The 24,212-nt window shown below is 32.6% G+C and overlaps 2 protein-coding genes across 2 annotated transcripts; one reads left to right on the top strand and one right to left on the bottom strand.

Annotated features, from left to right (window-relative positions):
- Nucleotides 1-880: 880 nt before the first annotated feature.
- Nucleotides 881-15,931, bottom strand: prtp (thioredoxin domain-containing protein pretaporter). The gene is made up of 8 exons (XM_085945274.1): nt 15,718-15,931; nt 13,077-13,216; nt 11,089-11,207; nt 9,026-9,160; nt 4,954-5,109; nt 2,897-3,108; nt 2,594-2,726; nt 881-1,772 (listed from the first exon to the last, which is right to left on the bottom strand). The coding sequence occupies exons 1-8, from the start codon at nt 15,864-15,866 to the stop codon at nt 1,641-1,643; spliced, it is 1,176 nt and encodes a 391-aa protein (XP_085801400.1). The 5' UTR covers nt 15,867-15,931; the 3' UTR covers nt 881-1,640.
- A 5,038-nt stretch (nt 15,932-20,969) lies between these two features.
- LOC147073283 (uncharacterized) lies at nt 20,970-23,998 on the top strand. Its single transcript, XM_085945302.1, has 3 exons — nt 20,970-21,189; nt 21,857-21,935; nt 22,308-23,998. The coding sequence occupies exons 1-3, from the start codon at nt 21,182-21,184 to the stop codon at nt 23,790-23,792; spliced, it is 1,572 nt and encodes a 523-aa protein (XP_085801428.1). The 5' UTR covers nt 20,970-21,181; the 3' UTR covers nt 23,793-23,998.
- Nucleotides 23,999-24,212: the final 214 nt, after the last annotated feature.

Raw genomic sequence — 24,212 nt, forward strand, 5'->3', positions numbered from 1 at the left:
TTGCTAATTTGATTCATTTGAAATATTTCACCTTAAAGATTTATAAAGAAGAGTGAGAAACAGAAAAACTGCAGTGTTCATATGAACAAAGAGAAATCAAGGACTTATAAACTTCACATGACGTTCTGATTGTGGTGAATCTTTTGCTTCAATCGGACATTCGTATGATACAAACAGGTCTACTACGATATGTTCAATTTTGAAAAATAAAATTAAGGAATACGCTCAAAATTGTGGAAATATATCTTTAAAGGTTGTTTTTCTAAAAGACACGGCATAGTTATGGATGAAATGGAAAAATATTTGTCATCATGGATCGACGACCAACATCAAAAAGATGTCCCTCTGAATAACCTTCTAAACACCGATTGACATTGCTTCTTGGTGGAAACTTGGCTGGTGATTTAAAATTGATGCCAATGTTAATTTATCAACCAGAAAATCCCAGAGCATTGAAAGGGAAGTATAAAGAATTGCTTCCAGTAATCAAATAAAAAAGCCTGGGTTTACTGCGTTAAAGTTAATGATTTACCATTTAAAATATTTTATTAAAAATAAGAAAAAGAAGAGTGGCAAACAGTTAACTCTTGATAACTTTCAAACATCCGCAAACCCCACTTAAACATGTCTCTTAAACATCTTATTTGATAAATAAATATTTCAAAATACACACAATTTAATTTTTTTTACTTCCCTCTACTTTTGAACATTCAACATTCGCACACCTTTTCAGGAACCAATTATGTGCGAAAATCTAGGTCCTCCTGTATGTAGATTTTCTTAGTATGTATAAAAAATAAACAATATATTATGAGTTTCTTCACTTCAATTTGAAAGCAGTATGTATGACAGGACAATGGAAAGGAAATAAAAAAACTAATTGTTTATTTTTTTCAGTTTGTATGTATTTTGATAATACTCCAGAATTATTAGTCTCTTGGTTTCGTTTCAATATTCATATAAAAAACAACACTAACAAAAAAATATTCTATTATTTTATATGAAGACTAGTTTAAAATGAGTGAATCAATAATTTACATTTGATATGTACGACCTAAATGTCCTAAATGATAAAATTACACAATTGAATTTAAAAAATATTATAATATTCCATCTCTTCCAGTCTCCAACTATATTTTTACTTTGATTTTGAATGATGTAACAATTTTATTTGCAGAACCTAGACAGATATTATTTACCTTTTAGAATTTATTGCAGACATGAAATATAACAGATACAGATCCATAACATAATACATTTTTTATAGTACTGCCCGATTTTCAATATATTATTAAAAAAATGTGGATACTAGTATGTGAAGAATATTGTTTTCATTATAATTCTATCAAAGATTATAAAACAGTGAACAAACAACATTAATAACAAATACACAAATCCAATTTAACATAAATCACAAGGGTGTTCTCTGATTTAATTTGCAAAACAATAAGCTATATTCTTAAATGAAATTGAATTTAGACTACCCGTAATCACTAAACAGTATGTACATCAAACTCTTCCACGAATGAATAACTACACATAAATCAGAATATCACTAGGATAAACATAAACGGTGCATGTGATTTTCATATGGAAGCACTATAAACAAACAAAAAATTGGTTTTGAGTTCTTGATTTTTCTATAACTCGTCGTGGGAACTTCCGATTTGATCTATCACAAAACTGTGTAGGTCTTCCAATGTCCGCGATCCGTCGTATTCAGATATCTTCACTCCGTCCCGGAATAAAAACAGGGAGGGGAATCCGTCAACCTGAAATTCAAAATATTCATACATATTAAATGTGTTCCGACAACCGAAGAATGTCCTCACTAATTAACACATTTGAAAAACCTCAGAAACATAAATCTACTAGAAAAAAAGCACATCTTTCACTGTCCGGGTGAGTTTGAATCCTATTCGGTCTAACATTTTTTGTAGGATTTTCTAAAGGGTGTTTCTGAAGTTTTTCAAAACCGTGTATTTTCAATAATAAATAATAATAAACATTTTTAAACCCCTGTGTATAGTCGGTATTGAATAAAAAATAAATAATCTCACAATCTCATCTCTTATTTTCAATCATGTAGCTTTTGTCAGATATTGGCTCGTTGGTTTTTAGAGTACTCTAGCTACAATAAAATTGATTTTTCAATACATAGGTGCATCATTATAATAACGAAATTATAAACTAAACTAAACCAAATCTCAATGAAAAGATGTATGTATTTGACAAAATGGTATTTGAAACATTTACTACACTAAATTGTCAATTTATCTGTTACTAATTTACTTATCTATGTTTTAACAACACCCACAGCGGAGTATTGGCATAGTGTACACTTCTGAAATCGTGGGTCGCAAGTTCAAATCTTGCAAAATTCATAATATATGTTGTTTATCCAAAACAAGGACCCAATGGGTCAGGTGAATGCTAATAATTCCCCAAGTCTGTTAACCCAATGCTTACGGGCCGCACAAAATTGTGTTTTTGCTAATTGCTTTTCAAATGCAAATTAACACGTTAATTACAAAATTAATTAAAAGGGCCCGTAAGCATTGGGTTAACATTGGATAGTACAAGAGTTCCTTACGTTTTCCTCAGTGCAGAGGTTTTTGTTGTCTTGGATGGAGCAATCAACTTTAGCGATGACCACTCGGGTTTCAGCGGCAAACTTGCGGCCCAGGTCCTCCCAAGTGGGGGCCAGTCTCTTGCAATGACCGCACCTGATAAGAAACAATAAAAAAAAAACAGTAATTCATGTTGCAAATAAAAGTATGGTAAAACGTTGAATACTATCAATAAAAAATAGGGGAGGGGGTTGGAAGATACAGACAAGAGTGTAATAAAAATGGAGACGGCCAGATAAGACTGAATGTACATATTATATACTAACCATGGAGCAAAGAATTTGACAAAAACGAATCCGTTCTCGATTCCGTGTTCAAAGTTATCTGAAGTGAGTGTGGCCACGCTGCTGGACGTATCGGGTTCAGATTTCTCCTTCTGCACATCGTCGCTGTCTCCGCCCCGAGGTCCGGTCGCTGACATCTTCTCCACGTACAGCTTCAAGTCTTCGTGAGATCGCTGACCGCTGTACTTTTCTATCTGTATGTTTACAAAGAAAGTGCTTAGATTTCATACCCACTAAAACAATCCTTCACGAAAATTTAAATGGGTGGTTTGAAAGGAGAGAGTGAAAAAACCTTCGCCCCTTGACAAGATAACAGCAATAATAAAGTAGTAATAGGGTGAGAAATGAGTTCATGTTGGAAAGCCACATTATACCCCGTTCACACGCGCATGAGTTATGTATTATCGTGGTAATAACAAGAAAATGCAAGTGTAAACATGTATTATCATGTAAGTTGCAAGATTGCATGCATGGATCCAAAAAAGTTCAGTAGCTTCTGAATTTTCACATGACAGATGAAACAAGTGAAATATCTGCGCCTGTGCAGTAGAACGATAGTGGTGAACCTGCCGGGAAAAAAATGGACTACACCGCACCACGCAGAACATTAATTGTGATGTTTACCAATTTTCACCATAACCATAAAGTGACAACGCATCTCAATTACGCTTGAAGAATGAGATTAGCGAGACAGTCAGGCACTATTACATGTAAACAGTAATTATCGTGATAGTCATAGATATTTACACACTTATTGGTGCCAATAAATCCATGCACGTGTATATGCGCCATTCACTTAGATATAGAATAATAACGCCACAGTCAACAAACCTCAATAAGATGCACTTAAAATACGGATTACTACTGAGGTAGTAGTCCAACTAATATTAAAATTTCATCAGATTCTGAATAAATTTGTATATGTATGAAATAAAATACGCTATGTGTACACAGTTGGATTTTCTTTAAACATAATAATATATTTACACTAAATACAATATCTCTAAATTTGTGTTTATTTTTAGATTTGTATTACAATAATCCCCATTTCCCCATACATTATTTTCTTACGGTGGCTTCCTTATCCTTGCATAAAAGTAGAGATTACCGTAAAAGCAAATGTTAGTTGATTTTATGGAGATGCTGACTTATATTAAGTGATTTTTCCACAATTCAATAATCAGTTAACATATTTATCACATTGATATCACATTGCCACATTAATTTGCATGTAAATCTGACATTGGCCTAGGAGCAGGACACCAAATTTCTCAGTAGAGTAAATCCTAGTAACCAGTGATGAAAAAGCATCATGTTTGATTCGAAAAAGTATCATGACAGTATAATATGCAAAGAGGTGTTTGATTTGAATTGATTGCAGAGAGTCTGATGACGCCAATAGCAAATGTATTTTGTTTCGAATGCTATTATAGTAAAAATATACGCACCGGATACATCAATACTCTATAGTCTATATACTCAAATACATATAACAGACAAAGTTTAATGTGCACTATTTATGGTGGATACAGCCTACCTCCACCCTTCGCCTCTGGTATGCGTTCATGGATTTATTGGCACCAATAGTGTGTATTTTAAACTATCACGATAATAACTGTTTACACATAAAAGTGCTGACTGTCTCTCCTATCTCATTCTTCAAGCATAAGCGAGACACGATGTTGCCATTGTATGGTGCTATTTGACAGGTTGGGACAGGTTCGTAGATAATCGGTAAACGTCAAAATGTTCTGTGCGGTGTAGATAGTATTTCTTCCAGCAGGTTCGCCACTATCATTTTACTGTGAATGCAAATCTGCCATGCAAATACCAATTATTGCGTGAAAATTCAGAAGCTTCTGAATTTTTTTGGTACATGCATGCAATCTTGCAACTTGCACGATAATATGTGTTTACATGTGCATTTTCTTGTTATGGCCGCGATAATACGTACTGTCAGCAGTAAATCCATGCAGGTGTAAATGGGGTATACCTATAACTTGTGGTTTTTCGACACCAAATGTTAACCATGAATTTACCTTCTTTCCGTCCTCAATCCAGAGTAGAGTCGGGTATCCCTTAACCTCAAACTGTGTGCACATGCCGCGGTATAAGGTGCAGTCGATTTTGCTAATCGAGATGCCTCGGTTGTGAAGCAGGCTGGATGCTAATTGTTCCCAAGTCGAAGCGAGTTTCTGAAAGATTTAAATAGAATTAAAATAAAGTTGAAGAATGGAGAGCAATCTTTCCATATATTATTATTTAAACAGCTAATGTCAAGAAATACTGGAGTGGACAGGCAATGATTTATTTTGTATAATTTAGGGTTAATCGAAATTTTATATTGAATTTAATTACCATAATAACGCTGTTATAGAATTCCGTAACTGTTAATCTCTTCCTATATTAAAACCTGATTTGTGCTGGAAGGTTTTGTATGGCGGCAAGTGAGAGGCATGGCATTCATAAACTACAAAAGAAGTTGTTTATTGTACCTACTGACTTCACAAACCTTGGATTTTTTACTTATTTCAACAATTTTGTCGGCGAAAACACCAATTAGGTGGATACTTAAGACACATAACTAGTGTCATAAACGTAATGCGATCCCGGCGACATCCTGTCCGATCGGATTTTATTGCTTAGGATCTAAATGTTTTTAAACAATTGACACATTAACAGTTTTAAGAAAATTTTTGACCATATTTTAGCTCTATATTTCCGATAAGTTGCTCGTTATAACAGTAAATAAATGTATGGAGAAAATCATAAACCAAAATGTCAACAAATGTTTCCTCGTTACATCCGAGATCTCGCTATATCCGTGATCGTAATAACCGAGATCGACTGTATTTATATATTTTAGAAATTGAATCTCTAAAACATTATTAATTGAAATATAACCACAAGTCTGACAAAGTGGCAACACATCGCGAGTGGAGAACTACAAGGTTCTAAGTGTTTGTCCTTGAAGAAACAAAAATAACAATGAGGCAGCTTAGAATACTACTTCATTGTTGGGTTTGTTTTTTCAAGGACGAATACTTAGAACCTTGTAGTATTAGGCTCGCGACATGTTTCAGTGCCAATTTTCTTTGTTCAATCAATCGAAAAGTTTACAGTGAATTTCAAACACGTCACGTAGTAAAAAAACTCTACACTAGCACTCCAAAAAGAAAACATAACAATCAACAGTTGTCACAGCACGAAAATGACAATAAATAAATATGTATATTTTAGATTTAGTACACTAAAACTGATTATTTGAAACATCATAACGAATGCTTAATTTCTTACATTCGTGCATTTGTGTCGACAGCATCTTACGGATCATTTTGCTACGCTTGGACAGCACTAATGAACAATGGATTATAGATTTAACACAATTGCACGTAGTTGAAAATCATTTCACTATTTTATAATGGAGTATTACAAGTAAATGCCGTCTCAATTAAATAAACATAATTATGTATTGACATCTGATATTCTAATTCGTAGAATTAATGAATATAACGTGACTACATAGAAAATATGGAAATGCGGTAAATATGTACATAAAATTTGCAAAAGATTAATAATATTATAACAATTAGGGAAGGAACGGATATAAATTTTAACGAATCAAAATTTTGGTACACTCTTGTCAACCGATATATTTTTTGATAGCCAGTCATAACTTTCTAACGTTAGCAATCACAAAAAAGGAAACATAGAAAGGGATAAAGTGAATGGTTGAATATCAAAACCTAACCAAATTTTTACATAGAGTACCATACATACATACTAGGTTTTAAAAATATGTGTACTTAGCAGGTTTTAAAAATATTTGTACTTAGCAGGTTTTGAAATTCAACTTTGGTTCTAAATTTATTTTATACTACAGTGTATGGTTTAATTTAATTTTAATACTAACGAATTAGATGACAGCACATTATGTATCAGAGGCGTATTATAGAAAAAAGTTTTGTTGTTTTTAGTAAAATATTATTTTTTGAAATATGTAGGTAGGTACACAAATTACATGACTTTCATTTATTAATCAGAACACGTCTTGTGAAATGTTTTCTTTATAACATGTACAGTTTATTACCGGATTAATACAATGAAACAATCACAAATATATTAGTTATTTGTTTTTATTGTGTGTACCTTTCGAGAAGAACAATTACCAAAAATTGTATCATGATGGCAGGATAGTAGATAAAGTGTAAACCACCTAAAAACCATCATTCTTGGTAAATAGAATATCACTCCTGGCAATTCAATTCAATGAGACAATATATATCAATTTTAAAACCTTCTAAGTCCATTGTATATAAAAATAGATTTGAATAAATTTAAAATGCGAAACTTGTAAAACCATTGTCGAGCTGTTAAAATATCATTAATTATAGAAACCTCTGATATAAGGTTTTATTAAGGCCATGCAGTTCTCAGTTCCCAATGAATACGACAAAATATTCATCAGAATCACCACCGCCTTGCGCAACAAAGAATTTTCCAGGGTTTTTGCAAGGCGGTTTCATATGCCTTGGCCGAATTCAAATTAGCAATACCCGATGCAAGTAGAAGAATAGTTTTCAATAAGGCATTATTTCTCAGCCGGCACAATTTTCATTTGACTAGCATCAAGTAGAGTAGTTTGCGTGCCAAAGTTCTGAAAGAAACCTCGATAGTAAATTCGAGGTGTCCATAAAGGAATCTAGAAAAAAAAAAAAACCTCCAATGTATGTATGTAATCATCACATCGGACCTGTTACAAACACTTGATGATGACAAGTACCTCACTATCTACATGTGTATCACTACATGTTATTTAGATTGAGAGTTATTCAGAGACTTATATTGAAAGTCTAACTTAATTTTTAGGTTTACGTTTTTTGTTTCTCCTATAAAATATCAATTTTTTACATACAAGGTTTTAACAATATAAAACCAACAATATATAGTTATCAACTGGTGTTTTACTTTACATAAAAAGTTAAAATATCCAGAGCATGGACCTGATATATTTAGGAAATGACTGACACTCATTTTCGTAAAAATACTGGTAAGAAACCACTTTGTGAGGCAGCTAAAATTCATACCAAGAAAAAATGAAGACTTACATGGTTCATTCAAATGACGGCAGGTTATCAATGACAAAGGTATACTATTACACTATGTAGAAAAAGAGTATAATGCCAATACACACAATATAACATCATTGCGACTTTACGTGATCATATTCATCGTGGAACGTTCTTTGACCACAATTATTCATCACATACATATTCACAGCATATACATATCGAGAAAAAATTGATAGAAATGTGATTGTTTTACATTTTCATAACTGTTTTGTATACAGTTCTACTTCTATGGGAAGTTTGGTTTCAATTTGTTACGTACATATATGGTGTGTTCTGGATGCATAATTATAAAATACACCTACAGTAGTTACATAGCGAAAAGCATACAAAACACAATATTTATATAGATAGTTTTAAACATCATTTCAAAAGTAGAAATGGACACGAAAGAGCTTTGTAAAACAATCCATAAAAAACTCATTTTTTTTCAATATATGCATTGAAAGGTTCAACCGAAGAATTGTGGTGGTAGAATGTTCCTAGACCTCATTTTTGAATGTGGTATTTTCACCGATATTTGTTAATTACACTACCAAAACAGATAAATGTGTGCTACATTTCAAAATCAGCCAAGTCCACCTTTAGGTATTTTTTACTTTTTTGTGAATTGCTGAAGAACTTCTGCTTTCTAACATTTCTGCATTATCAAAATGTGGAATTTATTAATTTTAAATATTTTATAATCGAAATAATATAAACTTTCACCCTTGTGACTGTGTATTTGAGAAAACAAAAAGCTGTTTTTCTCCTATTCATCTATTATGGACTTGGCTGATTTTGAAATCTAGCGACACAAATCTTCAATCCTTTCAGGTATGTGGCAGCATTTAATTAATGACTGCTCAAGTAGCCGCCATCAAGTCCTAAAAATATGCTGCTGTTATTGCAACAATACTCTGGCAGAGTTAATCATGCTCGTACATCTGTGTCAACAACTTTGCACCCGACATCGATGATTTGCGACTTCAATTATGCATACCTGACAATGACCGCACCATGGTGCGTAGAATTCAACGAAATGCTTTCCCTGCGCAATGTGTTTGGCGAAGGTGTCTTCGGTGAGCTCAACAAGACCGTTCACCACATTGGGGATTGCCGGCAGCTCATTACTGTCCTAAAGAAACATTCAAATTATATTATAAACTTGCAAATGAGGCTATATGTAGTCCTACCACCATATCATGTACATAGTTTGCTAGAAGATAATATTAATGAAAAATTATTCATTTACTTCTCTGACACAACCCAGGGACTAATAATTAAATATGTAATTCAAATAAAAATCTTGTCATAATATAATTGAATTAATATTCACATTATTTGGATAGAGATACAAGTAAAAATTATAATCAAACTAATATAAAATTTGTAGGCAGACAAAAAACCATTGAACCGTGTAAAAAAAATCAGTCATCATATTTTTATCACTACAACATTAACAAAATATATTTGAAATGAATCGCTGATAAACATTATCACTATACCTATAATTAATTATTATCAATTCAAATATCGTGTAGTGTGCACTAATGATGACATACAAACACGGCTTTAAAAATATAAATAGCTAATTTTTAGCAACGTATGTTTTTGGTTTTTCGGTTGTCATTGTGCGTTATTCCTCCTTGTTTCAGTTTCATTGCAGAAGTCATTCTTAAGAGATAATGTATTAAGATATACTGTTCTGTGTATGAATGCAAAATCATTCAGTAAAATTCAACATTTGATCTGGTGTCTCTGGTCGCAACTGACACGGTGTAAACTATTTACTCAGAGCAATGTTTAAACTAAACCCTTTTAGATTTGCATGAGCCCAAAATATGATAAAAACCAACCGTGAATGTCTGAAATGATATTTAATAATTATATTCAGTGTCATTTTCAATAAAAAAATTTACGTAATCACGTAACATTAATGCAGTTGACTGTACCTAAGTTTAATCTGTGTTGAGCATATTGAATTTCAATTGATTTAACTCTGTTCAACACCTCAAAATCAAATCATTTATTAATTACCGATTACATAATCGAAGCTGTTTAACATTATAGTACGAGTCAAACATTATTATTTCATTGGTTAATAGCATTAAATATAATCATTGTTTCTATTTAAGAACATAATATATAACTATGTACGGTTATAAAAAAATCAACTCTGTTAGTGAGCAATAATAATTATTACAAACATTCATTTTATTTGTTTAAAACAAACAGATTTCAAATAATATTGTATGCATGACAACTAAATTGCAAAAATTCAGACTTCAGAGTAATAATATAAAGAGAGTGTGTGTATTGTTCAGATATATGAAGCCGTGTTTCTTACGTATAACGCACAGTAGAACCTCAATTTTATTATTATTGACTTAACTATGAAACGTTATACCATCATGTTTTTTCTTTGTAATGTTACCAAATTTAAACACAACATAGTTAACCATATTTTCTGCTAAATTAACTAAAAATAATTACTACTAACTTTATATTTAACACAAAAACGATAAATTTCAGCGATACGAGCTCGCAGTTTTTGAATAAATGGAGTCATTCAAACCAATATTTACCAGCGACGTGTACAATTCTATCTTTCTCTAACGCATATTGCGGAGATTATAAGCGTGCCAAATGCTTACTTTCTCACACTTATGGTTCGCTTTTGTTCAGGTCTTGATTCAGACACAATTATTGTAGCTGACAAGTCATCAATCAAAAACAAAAACCTCCTGCTCTTTCACATACATCTATGTCCCCATCCCCGTCCCCGCTTACTACAGAATTACCCTTACATTTCACATACATATTCATCCCCCATGCCTGTCATTTCACACTTAGGAATCCAAGAAAGATTTTACAAATATATTCCATTGGAACAGACATCCCGATGCTCCACTCTTATTACTAGATGAAACTTGGAACGTTACGTATTTCAGTTGGACACCGAGTATATGTCGGAAACAATTACCAAAGAAAGTACAAATCGATGTTTATCGTTATCAGTTAGCATATGACATAATACAATATTATAATAAATACTATATTTACCTCAGGCACGTTGCCTAGCTGCTCATTAATAAAATTAGTTAAAGTGGGCAGATCTCGGATGCCTCGGAATTTGACACCATCACTTTCTCCGGTTTTGAAGAATATCAATGTAGGGTAACCTGCAATAAACCAAATGTTGCAAACTCAAAAATGCCAGAGTATAATATTATAATGAAAAATCATAATGTATATAGATATCAAATTGATTTCTTCCACTATTAAAGAACCCGCCATGAGTAGTAAAGTAGTCAAAGATAAAAGAAACAGCATCTGTCAGATGTATAAATCCACGATACAAAAGAATCTCATTCATTTGTTTTTATTGTCTTCAGAAACCCGCCATGACTAGTAAAGTAGTCAAAGATAAAAGAAACAGCATCTGTCAGATGTATAAATCCACGATACAAAAGAATCTCATTCATTTGTTTTTATTGTCTTCAGAAACCCGCCATGACTAGTAAAGTAGTCAAAGATAAAAGAAACAGCATCTGTCAGATGTATAAATCCACGATACAAAAGAATCTCATTCATTTGTTTTTATTGTCTTCAGAAACCCGCCATGACTAGTAAAGTAGTCAAAGATAAAAGAAACAGCATCTGTCAGATGTATAAATCCACGATACAAAAGAATCTCATTCATTTGTTTTTATTGTCTTCAGAAACAGATATTTTTTCCTCAAGTTGAAAACGTTCCAATTTTAAAACGTTAATAAAAAATAGCAATAAATTAAAACTCGGCGCTTCGCCCCCCTGGGCCCTTCAGATGATGATTACTTAAACCCTGACGGCTAAAATTATTAAACATGGAACATGCGTTGCCTACTAATTCTCTGAATGCTGGTTGTCCAAATTCGAAGGAAAATAAAATAAATTGCGGGGCGTGGGTCACACGTCATTCCCGAAGCGCCGTTCGCAGCTGACTGAAGCCAGTCCGGTCCGTGACTTTATTTTTTTGTTTTCGTTACCGCTGCCTGTGCGATGTTTTCGTAACGAATCCGCCCGGGTGGTCAAGCCAAAAGCATGTTACATGATAATAATCATATTTATTTAATTGCCATCACCTCGTATATATCACAATATTCTCGAGCAGAGGTCTGGAATGCAGTCCTCGCATTTAAAGTGCCTGCCACTAATAAAATACTTTTCTCGATGAGAAAAATAGGGCCTTACAGTTTTGCCATCTTTTTCTATATTGATTATAGTACAAAAGGGTAATAATTATAGTATTTCTGAAAAAAAGTACAGGAACATTTTTCGTCTCGAATCCTTCAAAATTATAGTATTTTTGTGATATTTGCGTAAAATTATAGTATTTTACATTTTGTGCGGATTCAAAATTATAGTATTGTGCTATAATTGTAGTACAGTTGGCAACACTGGGGCCTTAATAAGATTTCATCATATTTCAATTAATTCTGATGAAAGTCCTATTCTCTTAATTTTTTATTATAAATTTATTCCATCTAAAATGGCATGCACCGCAATTTTGTACAGTAGGCATATACATTTAATGCCCACAACGGCTGAGCAGTTTGTAATATCGTGAGTATGGCAAATTCATATGTTGTTTATCAATGTGTATTTGAACACAGAGCAAGTGGCTAATATCTATTTCTCATAAAAACAAAAAATGTTAATACAACCTCCCCCCGGTGGAGACCCATGCGATCTTCTTAGGATTAAACAGAGTTAAAAAAATACATTAAAAAAAATTGTGGTTGAGTGATATTTCACATTTCAATGTTATTAAGTTTATAGAGGTCAAAAAATATTATCTATTTTATGACATGCCTAAGGCGATTTTCAAATATTATATTGTGCCCTCGGTGGCATAAAATTTGGCAACCTCAACCAAAATAATCTAGACTAGATTATACTTACAAGAATACCTTTAAGTTTCATTCGAACATATTATTATAATAATCTATATTTTCAATTTGAATGTTGCTAATTACATTAAAAAAATAATACTTTATAGAATGACAGACCGGTGACATCATTCTCAGAGCAAATCTCTTTTTCTGTGGTGCAATCCACTTTGGCTATGGTGACTTTGGAGTCGCCATCCAAGTTGAGCATCTCCGCTAGCTGGGTCCAAGTCGGCGACAGTCGCTGACAGTGTCCGCACCTTAACAGATACATCATTTTACTGCATGAACAACCCAACATATCGAGGATTAAGAAACAACACCTCATAAGTGACATTTTACGTTTACGCATGTAAGTAATCCTCATACTACATACATACATACATTCACCATTATAGATGACAAAACATTGATTTGTAATATAAATATCAGACACATAGTGAGCGAGTTTTTTTCCTCTCCTCTCCTCGCCAAAGCATGTATATCGTGTCACGCCATGGACGAGTTAAATTGTGCGCTCTTGTCAACATCATAACTTTTGAATAAACTGTTGTATATTTTCTAAACAATATTTATCACTTTAGTGTGAAAATTTTCACAATAAACTCATACAAGAAACATGTTGAATTGGTAAATTTTCACAAATATTTTTCATTCTGTTCCTATTTCATATTTTTTAAGGGATTTATTTTATTCCAAAAATAGCTGGCCTACAAGTGTACACCTAGTAAAAATTGGCTGGCAGTGAAAGGTTAATAGAAAATACATCATAAGCTGAGCAAATTTAACCGTTTGCGGTGTCGAAGTTAGCACTTCCAAATCTCAATTTTTTATATACTTATTTATTCCTGGTAAAAAAAATAACCGAAATCTCGACATTTTCATTGATGATTTTTTGAGAAATGAGAATCAACTATTTTTATTGTTTCTCAAGAATTCTCAAGACGAGAAACGTCGATCACTATCTCTATTCTTATATATGAACTCCAGTCGTCTTGTCTTAGCATCATGTACCTATATCTTCATAACCAATCAGCACTGGACTTCAATGTTATCAGCATTAACTTAATTCAATCAATTAATGGTTTAAAATCTGTATAGGTCAAAATAGATATTTAATAAACCATTTCTTTTATTCAACGAATAATTCACAGGATTTGCGAATATAACATTATATACAGTCGAACTCAGTTAGTACGATCACGGATATAGCGAGATCTCGGATGTAATGAGGAAACATTTGTTGACATTTTAGTTTATGATTTTCTCCATTCACTTTACAATGAGCTACTTATCGGGTATATCGAGCTAAAATATGGTCAAAAATTTTCTTGAAACTGTTAATGTGTCGATCATTTAAAAACATTTCGACCCTAAGCCGCCGGGATCGGATTACGTTTATGACATTGTCTAGTTAAGTGTCTAAGTATCTACCTAATTGGTGCTTTCGCCGACAATACCTATTGAAAAAGTATCCACGCATGTGGTTGAAATTGTATGTAAAAAATCCAGAGTTTGTGAAGTCAGTAGGTACCTACCAGCGTTCATTACAATAAACAACTTCTTTCATAGTTTATGAATGCCATACTTGTTTCGGGGAACAAATTCTAATTGTGTATTTTTGTTTGAATTGCCACTTTTTGTGTTATATGACCGCTCATTTAAAAATACCTATTCTCTGATATAACGAGAACGCTTATAATGAGCAAATTCAGTCGGTCCCATTTTCCTCATAATAACCAAGTTCGACTGTATATTGAATATACATAATTTGAAACCATCTCAGATTTATATGTAGGTACTAAAAAAATCTTTTTTTTTTTTTTAAATACAACGCCCAACTTGAACCACTGGATTCACACCAATGTGCTTTAACCAATTAAGCTACGGGCATCCTACTCAATTACAACGAATTTAACTGGTAGTTCTTACACGAAATGCTTATCAAATACCGTTAATGTTGACTATCGGTTTTTGTGTTTTAAATTAAGGTATCATTAATTGCCCTAATTACCTTACCAGGCATTCAGCTCTATGATAGCAACTCAAAATGTTTAAACGTTTATCCGAGAGCCCCGAGTTCAACCTGGTGAGGTCGCAATATATACATAATAATGTGATTTTCTGTCTGGGTGTTTGTTTCACTTCTACAACTACATTACTGTTTCATTACACTACTGTCATTGGGCCTTAATAACCGACTTGTACCTTTTTTGGTACTGTTCGGTTATCAGGAATACAGCGGAAAACACATTTTGAAAATAGCCGATAAACTTGATTATTTGTTAGTTTGGGTTAGGTTTGGTTAACCTAACAAATAATCCAGTTTATCGGCTATTTTCAAAATGTGTTTTCCGCTGTATTCCTGATAACCGAACAGTACCCCTTTTTTTCTTGTATTATTTCATTTGTTAGAGGAATATTCAATTATTAAAAATATATTATAAACATGCATATTTTGAATTTTCGATAATATTGTCGTGCAGCTGATTAAATAATATGTTTCATATTGGGTATGTACCTACATACATACTTCATTATTTTTTAAAGGCAACCTCGAAATAGTGCCGCGTAAACAAAAACAGCTTTAATAGGAAAATACTTAAACTTGGATAATATTCTATCTTCTGTTAAATTTTCCGGGCTCAATTAAAACCGGTTTACCACAAGTATCGTAGTAAAATATCGGTATCTTTTGGATAACCTGTTGAATTTTAAATTAATGGTGGAATCAATAATACATTACATAAAAAATACTTACCATGGAGCATAGAACATAACAAAATGATTTTTGTTTGGAACATTTTCTTTGAAAGTATCTACGGTGAATTGCACTGTAACGTCATCTTCTTCAACGCCATTTGCAGAGCCCAAAATTAATAAAGACAAAGAGATATAAATGATATTCATTTTTTATTTAAGTCAGTAGATTGTTTTCAGAAACGCCTCCGCAGTCCACCGGCAAACCAATATCTAATCACGCTTCTCAAAATGACATTACACAGATTGAGATAAGAGGCTAAATTGCGGTGTTGCCAGCTGTCTTTTGTCAAATCGACGTCGAGGCTTCCATAGATTTTAATAAAAATATTATCATATCATGAACTGCCAGCTCATCAGGGCCCGAAATGAAAAATTTTACGTACCGGAGCCACATGCATTCACCACAATTTATTATTTTTTGTGTTTTGTAAAGTCTAACATGTTTTCTGCTTTATTTTCGTTTCGTCGAAAGTATATAATAATATTAATTATAGCCAAACCTTTACCGGCTGGCTTCTCTCTACAATTAATTTGCTATGAGGTCTTTATTATGAGCTGATGAGATAGAATATAATATACAATTAACGATCGCATAATATGCGTGTACATATTAACTTTTAAGTATATTTATTAATTATGATTATGTTCTATCCTTTCACATCCTCGAAATCAAACATTGAATGAACACATAAAATACATTAATAGAGCGTAAAAAGTATTAAACACAAAGCGCCGTCATTTTAATTTGAGAATAAATTCACGTTTCTTTTTTATGTCTTCAATAATTGAGATCTCGATGGTTATACATACCTAGTAGAGATTAAATTTATTATTTTGTCCATCAAACCTTCAATTGTATAAATTTAATATTGACAGTACATTTTTATATAGTAAAATATTATATTTGGAAAACTTACCATTCGACTTTGCAATTGACTCGTAATTTTGAAGAAATTGCAACATTTTGCGTTTTGATTAATTTGTCAGCGTATCTAGGTATATGACTGTATTTAATGATTGTTTAACATATTACGTCAAGGTACATTATTTCCAATTCAAAGAAGTTATTATTGTATTTGGGAATTACAACTAAGTACTTACATAATTTATTTAATTCAAAGTATTATATTTTTAATTATGTAAATAGGTATATACAAAAACATGATATGTTTGTTATAATATAAATAGTTTAATGAAAACCACATATTTTTTTAACCCTTTTCATTTCGTCTATTTTAAGTAGGTACCTAGTACCTATTAGAATATTTTCATATTTGGGGGCGGCAATTATGGGTTGGCACCTGAGTGGCAAACATCTTGGCATGGCTCTGAATTCACAAAACTTCACACACCCACACGCTCACAGGTGGTTCACTTACAATTTCTCAGCACCTAAAATTAATACATATTATTATGTTTTTATTTGTACCTACACGTAAAAAAGGTCGCACTCGCATTTACTACCTAGGCCAGGGGTCGGCAAACGTCAAACCAAAAGAGCCAAAAAATATGAGTGGCACAACGGTTAAAAAAAAATCGAGAGCCATACGTATATTTTTATAAATATGATTTATTTAAATGAATTAATTACATACATTTTATAATTGTTGTGTAGCAGATTTCCTGAATAAAACCAAGTAACGTAAATACTTAATATTATATGTTTTTATTGTTGACATTATAAATATAATTTTTACAGAATATGAATTACATACAATTTTTACGCATTCTTTAAAAGTAATGTGAACAATGACCTTCCTTGCATTTCTTTGGAGCGTGTATGCTTGGTATGTAACTTTTTAAATTCAGGCGCGACTGCGAAAAATTCTCATCGGTTATTTGGCTTCTCTAAATGCCCTTTATATTGTTCATGTTTGAAAATGATTGTTCACATACATATTATTATATAGACTCGAATATGAGTTCGGAAAGCTATTCCATAATATGTATTAACAATCGAAATATCTAATTTATGTACATCTTTTAGAGAGCGCCACTTATGTTGTGAAATTAAATTGCATTTTTCTCTCTCCAAATCCTCAATTTTGATGGCAAGACCTATAAATTTTGAGCTCCATAACTATTTGCTTGTTAAATCCACCAATAAAATTGTATTTCAACAGTGCTCGTGTTGGTATCAAATGGAGAAAAATTTGATTTGTCGACTTTTGCAATGGGCGGATTTAAAACAACAACAATCATACCTTTTTGCATCACCCATTACGGAGGAAAAAATAGACTCACAATAATGTCATAGTATCATATAATAAGTGTACAAATCAATGACAAAAAATAAAAATTGTGAATTTTGCAAAAGTTTTTGTCAAAATTGGGAATTTGGCAAAGAGCCGCACGCCAATACCCAAAGAACCACATGCGGCTCGCGAGCCGTGGTTTGCTAACCCCTGACCTAGGCGAATAATATTATATATATACTTATATGTATAATATATATATATTATATATTATATATTATATAAACAATAAAATTATTGTTAGGTAGGTAAATGACATTACAAAATAATAATAGATTTATCCATATCTTAAATAAAATGTACATTAAGTGTATAATAATTATTTAAAATATCGAAAACTTACAGAATGAGGATGGGTCATTAATGTCTGTCAAATATTAATCATTATTAATTTATTAGGTAACTATTATTTTATCTGATGATGACCTATAACGATACACATCTCAAATTGACTATCCAGACTCCAGTAACCTGAACAAAGTAAAATAGGTGTTATTTTTCAACATTTTGATTTTTAATTAGTAAATTATTAGGTTTGAAAGGCTAAAGGTAATTAACTATTTTCGACCTGCATATAAATAATGCATAAGTTTATCTATCCATTCCAGAATTTCATCATTTTAATTTTTGAATTTACACAACTGCAGTTTCTTGTAAAGAAAGACCTACATAATATAACCTACCTAGGTACTTTATGAAAAATGCTGTGGACGAATTTCAACCTATGCACAGCGCATCTAGGTAGGTACCTACCTACCTCGGATTTTATATTTAGTTGTTAGGTATCAGATTTACGCATTCAGGCGTTAAAACATTACGTTTTATTGTAATTTTTATTTGCTATATATTTTAAGTTGACGGAAACATTATTAATAATAATTAAGGAATTAGGTAGTCACTAAATTTATTTTACCGGTATTGAAGATATAACAAAGCACCTATGCAAACAATGTACACAAACAGTAATAAGCAAACGTAAACACAACAAAATATTTTCCAATATGACATTATAATAAAAACAAAAGATCGTTACGTATTATTCCTTTCAAAGAACTGTAATGAATCTAGTGACGGAATTTCAAATTCTGCCCTCTGCCAAAAATAAATCAGGTCCTAGGTAGGTACCCTTTTATAAGGAAAAATAACCATATTTTTAAGTTTAATTCTTAGTTTGTAAAAAATAATACTAGTATTATTAATTCTGCTTTTTTTCCTATTAGAGCAAATTTGTGATATGTGTTTATTTCACTTATCGAGCCCGGGGCCCAAGCTAGAGCCCTGTCAGCCCCCCCCCCCTTGTGGGGGGCATGGTATGGATGGATACATTACTAACAAAATATATACCTACCACTAAGCTGAATAATACAAAATTAAATTTAGGTATTAATAAATAAATAAGCGAATAACTATAATATTAGTTAAACACTTACCCAAATCACCAGAGTCTGAGATGCCATTTGGTTGATATGTCTGACACATTTGGTTTGTATCATTTAGTAATACCTACGCAGACATAATATTTTTACACCATTTTTTCTATGCTATTATTGTACCCTACAATATGTAAACAAAATAATTTTCTTCATTATTTATTTAATATAAACCAAAGAGATTGGACTCCTTCAATCTTTTTGATATAAACCTATTTTTAATCATAAATACACTATTAATGATTAATAGTCTCAATACTCAGCCGTTGATGGCTGAAATAAACCACAAATCCACACTATTATCAGCACAAAATATGTTTACAAAAAAACGACTTAAAAGAAGGTATTGTCATTCACAGCACGATATATACGATATAATCTAGGTAGGTACCTACTAGTGTACATTTTTATTACAATTAGCTGGTACTTAACGTAAATACCTATTATATGCACGAATACTAATTGATTATGTCAAATGTCAATAAGGATTAATAATCATTATGAATAGGTATCTATTTGCAATAGGTACATCTTGCAACTTTTAAATCTCGGGAGTGACCGAGTGACTGGCAAAAATATTTGGATAAATTAAAAAATACGGAAGTATGTACCTACCTATAAATCTTGTTTCGTCACCAACGTTGAAATCTATATAGGTAATATTATTTTGTTTCAATACCTACCTTCGTCGCTTGTTCGGCGCCACCTATGGCGCGACACAATTGGCTTTTGCGCATATACCTACATAATAATATCACTGTTATGAAAGGAACTCTTTAATCAGAGTTAATCAGTTAATCAGAATTATGACTGATTTATTATGGTTTTTTGGTGTCTACATGCCAAGAGTATTGAAAAATATTTTTTATTGGCATTTGTATACGAAACCGAGCAGTCATAAATAAAACAAAAATTCCTCTCGAAGCGTGGTGACATCATACTAAAATCTGTACTGTAGTAAGTACTGAATAAAAAAAAAACATCCGGAAAAAAACATCTCCAACGCTCTGGTTATAATAATAACTAAAATATAGGTTGGTATTTCTATATAATACCAAATAATTCTCCTCGATTTGCCGCCCTTAGAGCATCTGCCGCCCCCAAGCGACGCTCAATCTGCCTACCCCCACGGGACGTCACTGTTGCAATATGTATGTAGGTAGAATATAAATCTACAATAGCTAACGATAATACCTGCTTAGTCAATGATAAAATTAAATCCTATACCTAGGTATTAAAATAACCGCAACTGCTAAAAGTCCTGCTTGTCAGTAGGTATACTACGGTATGAAGGTGGTCCATTAAAAAAAATACTTATCTATGTACTTCTTTTTAAAATACTTATCTAGTTTCATTTTTGTTCTTATTTGGCAGATATAACGTCATGATAATTAATATTATCGTGAGAGAACCTCAGCTTTGTGGACAGTATTAAGTAATATTTTGGCTTTACTACCGATTTTATATTTTTATACTAAAGTATTGTTTAAGATAAACATTGTACAGTGTACAGTATCTATGGTTCTTATAGATAACATCAATTTTATGGCAACACCGTGCAAAACGCTTTCTGTGCTGTCAAATGATACCTGACTCATTCAACATTTTTGAAATAAATACAAATCTTGAGTCAAATTTCCAACCGTTTAAGTTTACCGCTAAAAATAGTTCCCCGGTATTTCAAAATAACTAATAGTTGTTAACGATAAAATTATAACACCCATGAGATGAGACTGTTTGCTTGTAAATAAAGGTCAAATCTAAAATTTTATCAACTATGGAGGAGTAAGTATACAACATTTTAATTGCTGTATTTGTCTTTACGCTTACAATTAGTAGATTTCGTAATTTTAGAGTGTAACTTTTAATTTTTGCATTTGGGTTCATTTGAAACTTAAAACAAATCAAATCCCAATAACTTACCGTAACCTAGAAATATGTAGGTTGTGTTCACCGATAAAAACGATTTAGTATAGGTATGTACTGTAAAATGAATTACTTAACAATGTACTTGTTCAAAATATATTTATTTTCCTACTACCTACTATTGCTTTTGAAACATTAAAAATTGTATTCAAACATTTGTATTGAATTCAATGTTTACTGTAAATACCAAATAAAAGATCTTGCGGCTGTAGATTGACTTAATGACAAATCCAACTTGTTATTATCAATGTGATATAAGTATATATTGTAAATCTAGCACATCATTTATTGTGTATTTAAAAATTAAGTAACACAAATCTGAATTTAGAATAAAATACGAGTGAGAGTACTTTAATTGAATTTATACATAATAATAATAAAAAAATTGATCCCAGTGTGCTTACGAATTAAGCAATCTATCATAGGTACTAATAATGCTGAAATTAACCAACAACTACATTTCCAATTAATTATTACATCTTGTGGCAACATTGTTTTTAATGTTCTATTTTTGAAATTTTTGCAGGCCAGAATATCAAGTCCTTGAAAAAGTAACTGTGAAGCAGGAACCAGAAGTATTTTTTACAGATACAGTACCTGTACAGGTTTGTTAATTCTACACAATTTTCTGTCATTGAAATAATGAATAACATTATTAATCCTTTCGACGCGCGCTAAGAGGACCTACCTGTACGAAAAATTCCACAGGCCCACCCCGATTTGTCAGCCCTAGACTTTCAAACCAAATTTATACTGATTTGAAATTTTTATTGCTAACACATTATTTTATTATCATCAATGATTTTGTTTACATTTTTATTGCCATTCATTATTAAGCTTTAGCCGTTCAATGGCTAAATAACTAATAATGATTTATGACATTTCAAGCAAAAATATGTGTTAAACTTGCTTTCGTCTTTATTTTCTTAAAAAAGTGTAAACTAAGTTATTATCAACCATTGAATTCTTATTTACAGCAGGATACTGACAATATCCCGGTGAAATACGAAGGCGGCACCTCAAAAAAAGAAGTGCACTTTGAAGATGAAACCGATTCAGATGACCCTCTGCAAGCTTCCCGTAGTTTCACCACCGGCAACCAATTCTTGAACCAAGTTATCATCAAAACTGAAGCTAACGTCGAAGTCTATTGCGACAATCAGACTGACGATTCCGATGACGAATATTTAATCAAACAGGTTACGAAAAAACGCAAAACTAAAGAAACTCACCAATGTGTTCTCTGCAGTAAGGCGTTCAAATCGCTGGGAAAGTTAAAAAAACATCAGAAATCGCACGTGGCCCTTGAGAATGTGCTAACTTCAAAATACAAAGATGACATTAAAGAAGAACAGATGACATATGTGACTGGATTGTCGGCGATAAATGGAGTTTACTATTGCAAATGCGGTAAAGGTTTCCGGAAACTTACCAGTATTCTGGCATGTTTGCACAATCATACTGTGTCGCAGAACAATGAGATCGAAGTCAACACGAGAAGAACGGTGCGGCGGCGGCATCGTCCAATTATCTCATCCGACACAGAAATGTATTACTGCGATCTGTGTTCGTATTCCAATGATAAGAAAACAAATTTGAGCAGACACATGAGGACCCATCAAGACATCAAATATTCCTGCGACAAGTGCGACTATGTCGGCAACAGACTCGGCACACTCAACCGCCACAAACTGACACATACGGATCACAAGCCTTTTGCTTGCAATCAATGTTCCTACCGATGCAAACTTACCAGCAAGCTGAACAAGCATAAACTGACTCACACCGAAAAACTGCTTTCATGTGACATATGCTCTTACACAACTAGACTCCGCAAAGATCTGAAGAAGCATTTCAGAGAGCACGGAACGGAATCACCTGAAACCTATTACTGCGATAAATGCGACTACAGCAGCATCAGAGTGAACACCCTCAATCGACACAAACTAACGCACACTACTGAAAAACCTTTCGAGTGTGATGAATGCGATTACGCCTGCAAACAGTTGACCAAGTTGAAAACACATAAATTGACACACTCCAAACAGACTCATTTCAAATGCGAAGAATGTAAATACGAAAGCGATCACCTGGGCCACTTCAATCTGCACATGCGGGGCCATTTGAAAGATAAGAATTTCTCCTGCGACGAGTGCGACTATTCCTGCGCTTTTTTGGACAGGCTGAACGTACACAAGCTGATTCACTCCGGCACGTCTACTTACTCGTGCGACTATTGCAATTACGTAACGCGCCATTCGAGCACCCTGAAACGGCACCGGCGCACGCACACAGGCGAAAAGCCTTACCACTGTGAGTACTGTAACTTCAAGTGCGCGCAGCCGGGGGCACTCCGGGTGCACAAGCACATACATATCGGAAAGAACCCGTACGTGTGTAACGCTTGCAATTATTGGTGTGCCACCAGAGAAATGCTCGATAAACACCGTGCGGAACATTGATGCTCTTTAACTTTCCATAATGAGATAAAAATTAACCGCAGTTGCGTGTTGTTGGTGATACTTACAATCGTTAATTAGCTGATAGCTACTAATATCACCTGGGGAATTTGCTCCTGAATAATTGGCGATTGATACCCGTGGAGAATTTGTTTGTTTATTCATCGAAGATTACATTATGATTGAGGTGCTAAGGATTAAACAAGTACAATTAATGATATATAATTAAAAAATGAGTTAGGAGCAGTTTTCACATCACCACAATTAGATGTGAAACAGGAATATAGATCTATATGAAAAGTTATAAGCATTCTATTCCTAATATTGGATTATATCCCATAGACATGGTGTATAAAATATTATTATTTTCATAGCAATATAATATATCATATAATTTTCATAGCAACACTAAAAACATTAATA

Source organism: Rhyacophila brunnea, unplaced genomic scaffold (genome assembly GCF_057557595.1).
Source record: "Rhyacophila brunnea isolate RB1 unplaced genomic scaffold, BYU_Rbru_1.0 scaffold_18, whole genome shotgun sequence".
In the NCBI taxonomy this organism is placed as follows: Eukaryota; Metazoa; Arthropoda; class Insecta; order Trichoptera; family Rhyacophilidae; genus Rhyacophila; species Rhyacophila brunnea.

Coding starts and splice junctions, on each gene's coding strand:
- prtp (XM_085945274.1), bottom strand. CDS start 15,866: ATGAATATCATTTATATCTCTTTGTCTTTATTAATTTTGGGCTCTGCA. Junction 5,110..9,025: donor CATGGTGCGGTCATTGTCAG/GTATGCATAATT, acceptor TAAATCTTTCAG/AAACTCGCTTCGACTTGGGA. Junction 1,773..2,593: donor ACCTCTGCACTGAGGAAAAC/GTAAGGAACTCT, acceptor TTTGAATTTCAG/GTTGACGGATTCCCCTCCCT.
- LOC147073283 (XM_085945302.1), top strand. Junction 21,936..22,307: donor CAGATACAGTACCTGTACAG/GTTTGTTAATTC, acceptor TCTTATTTACAG/CAGGATACTGACAATATCCC.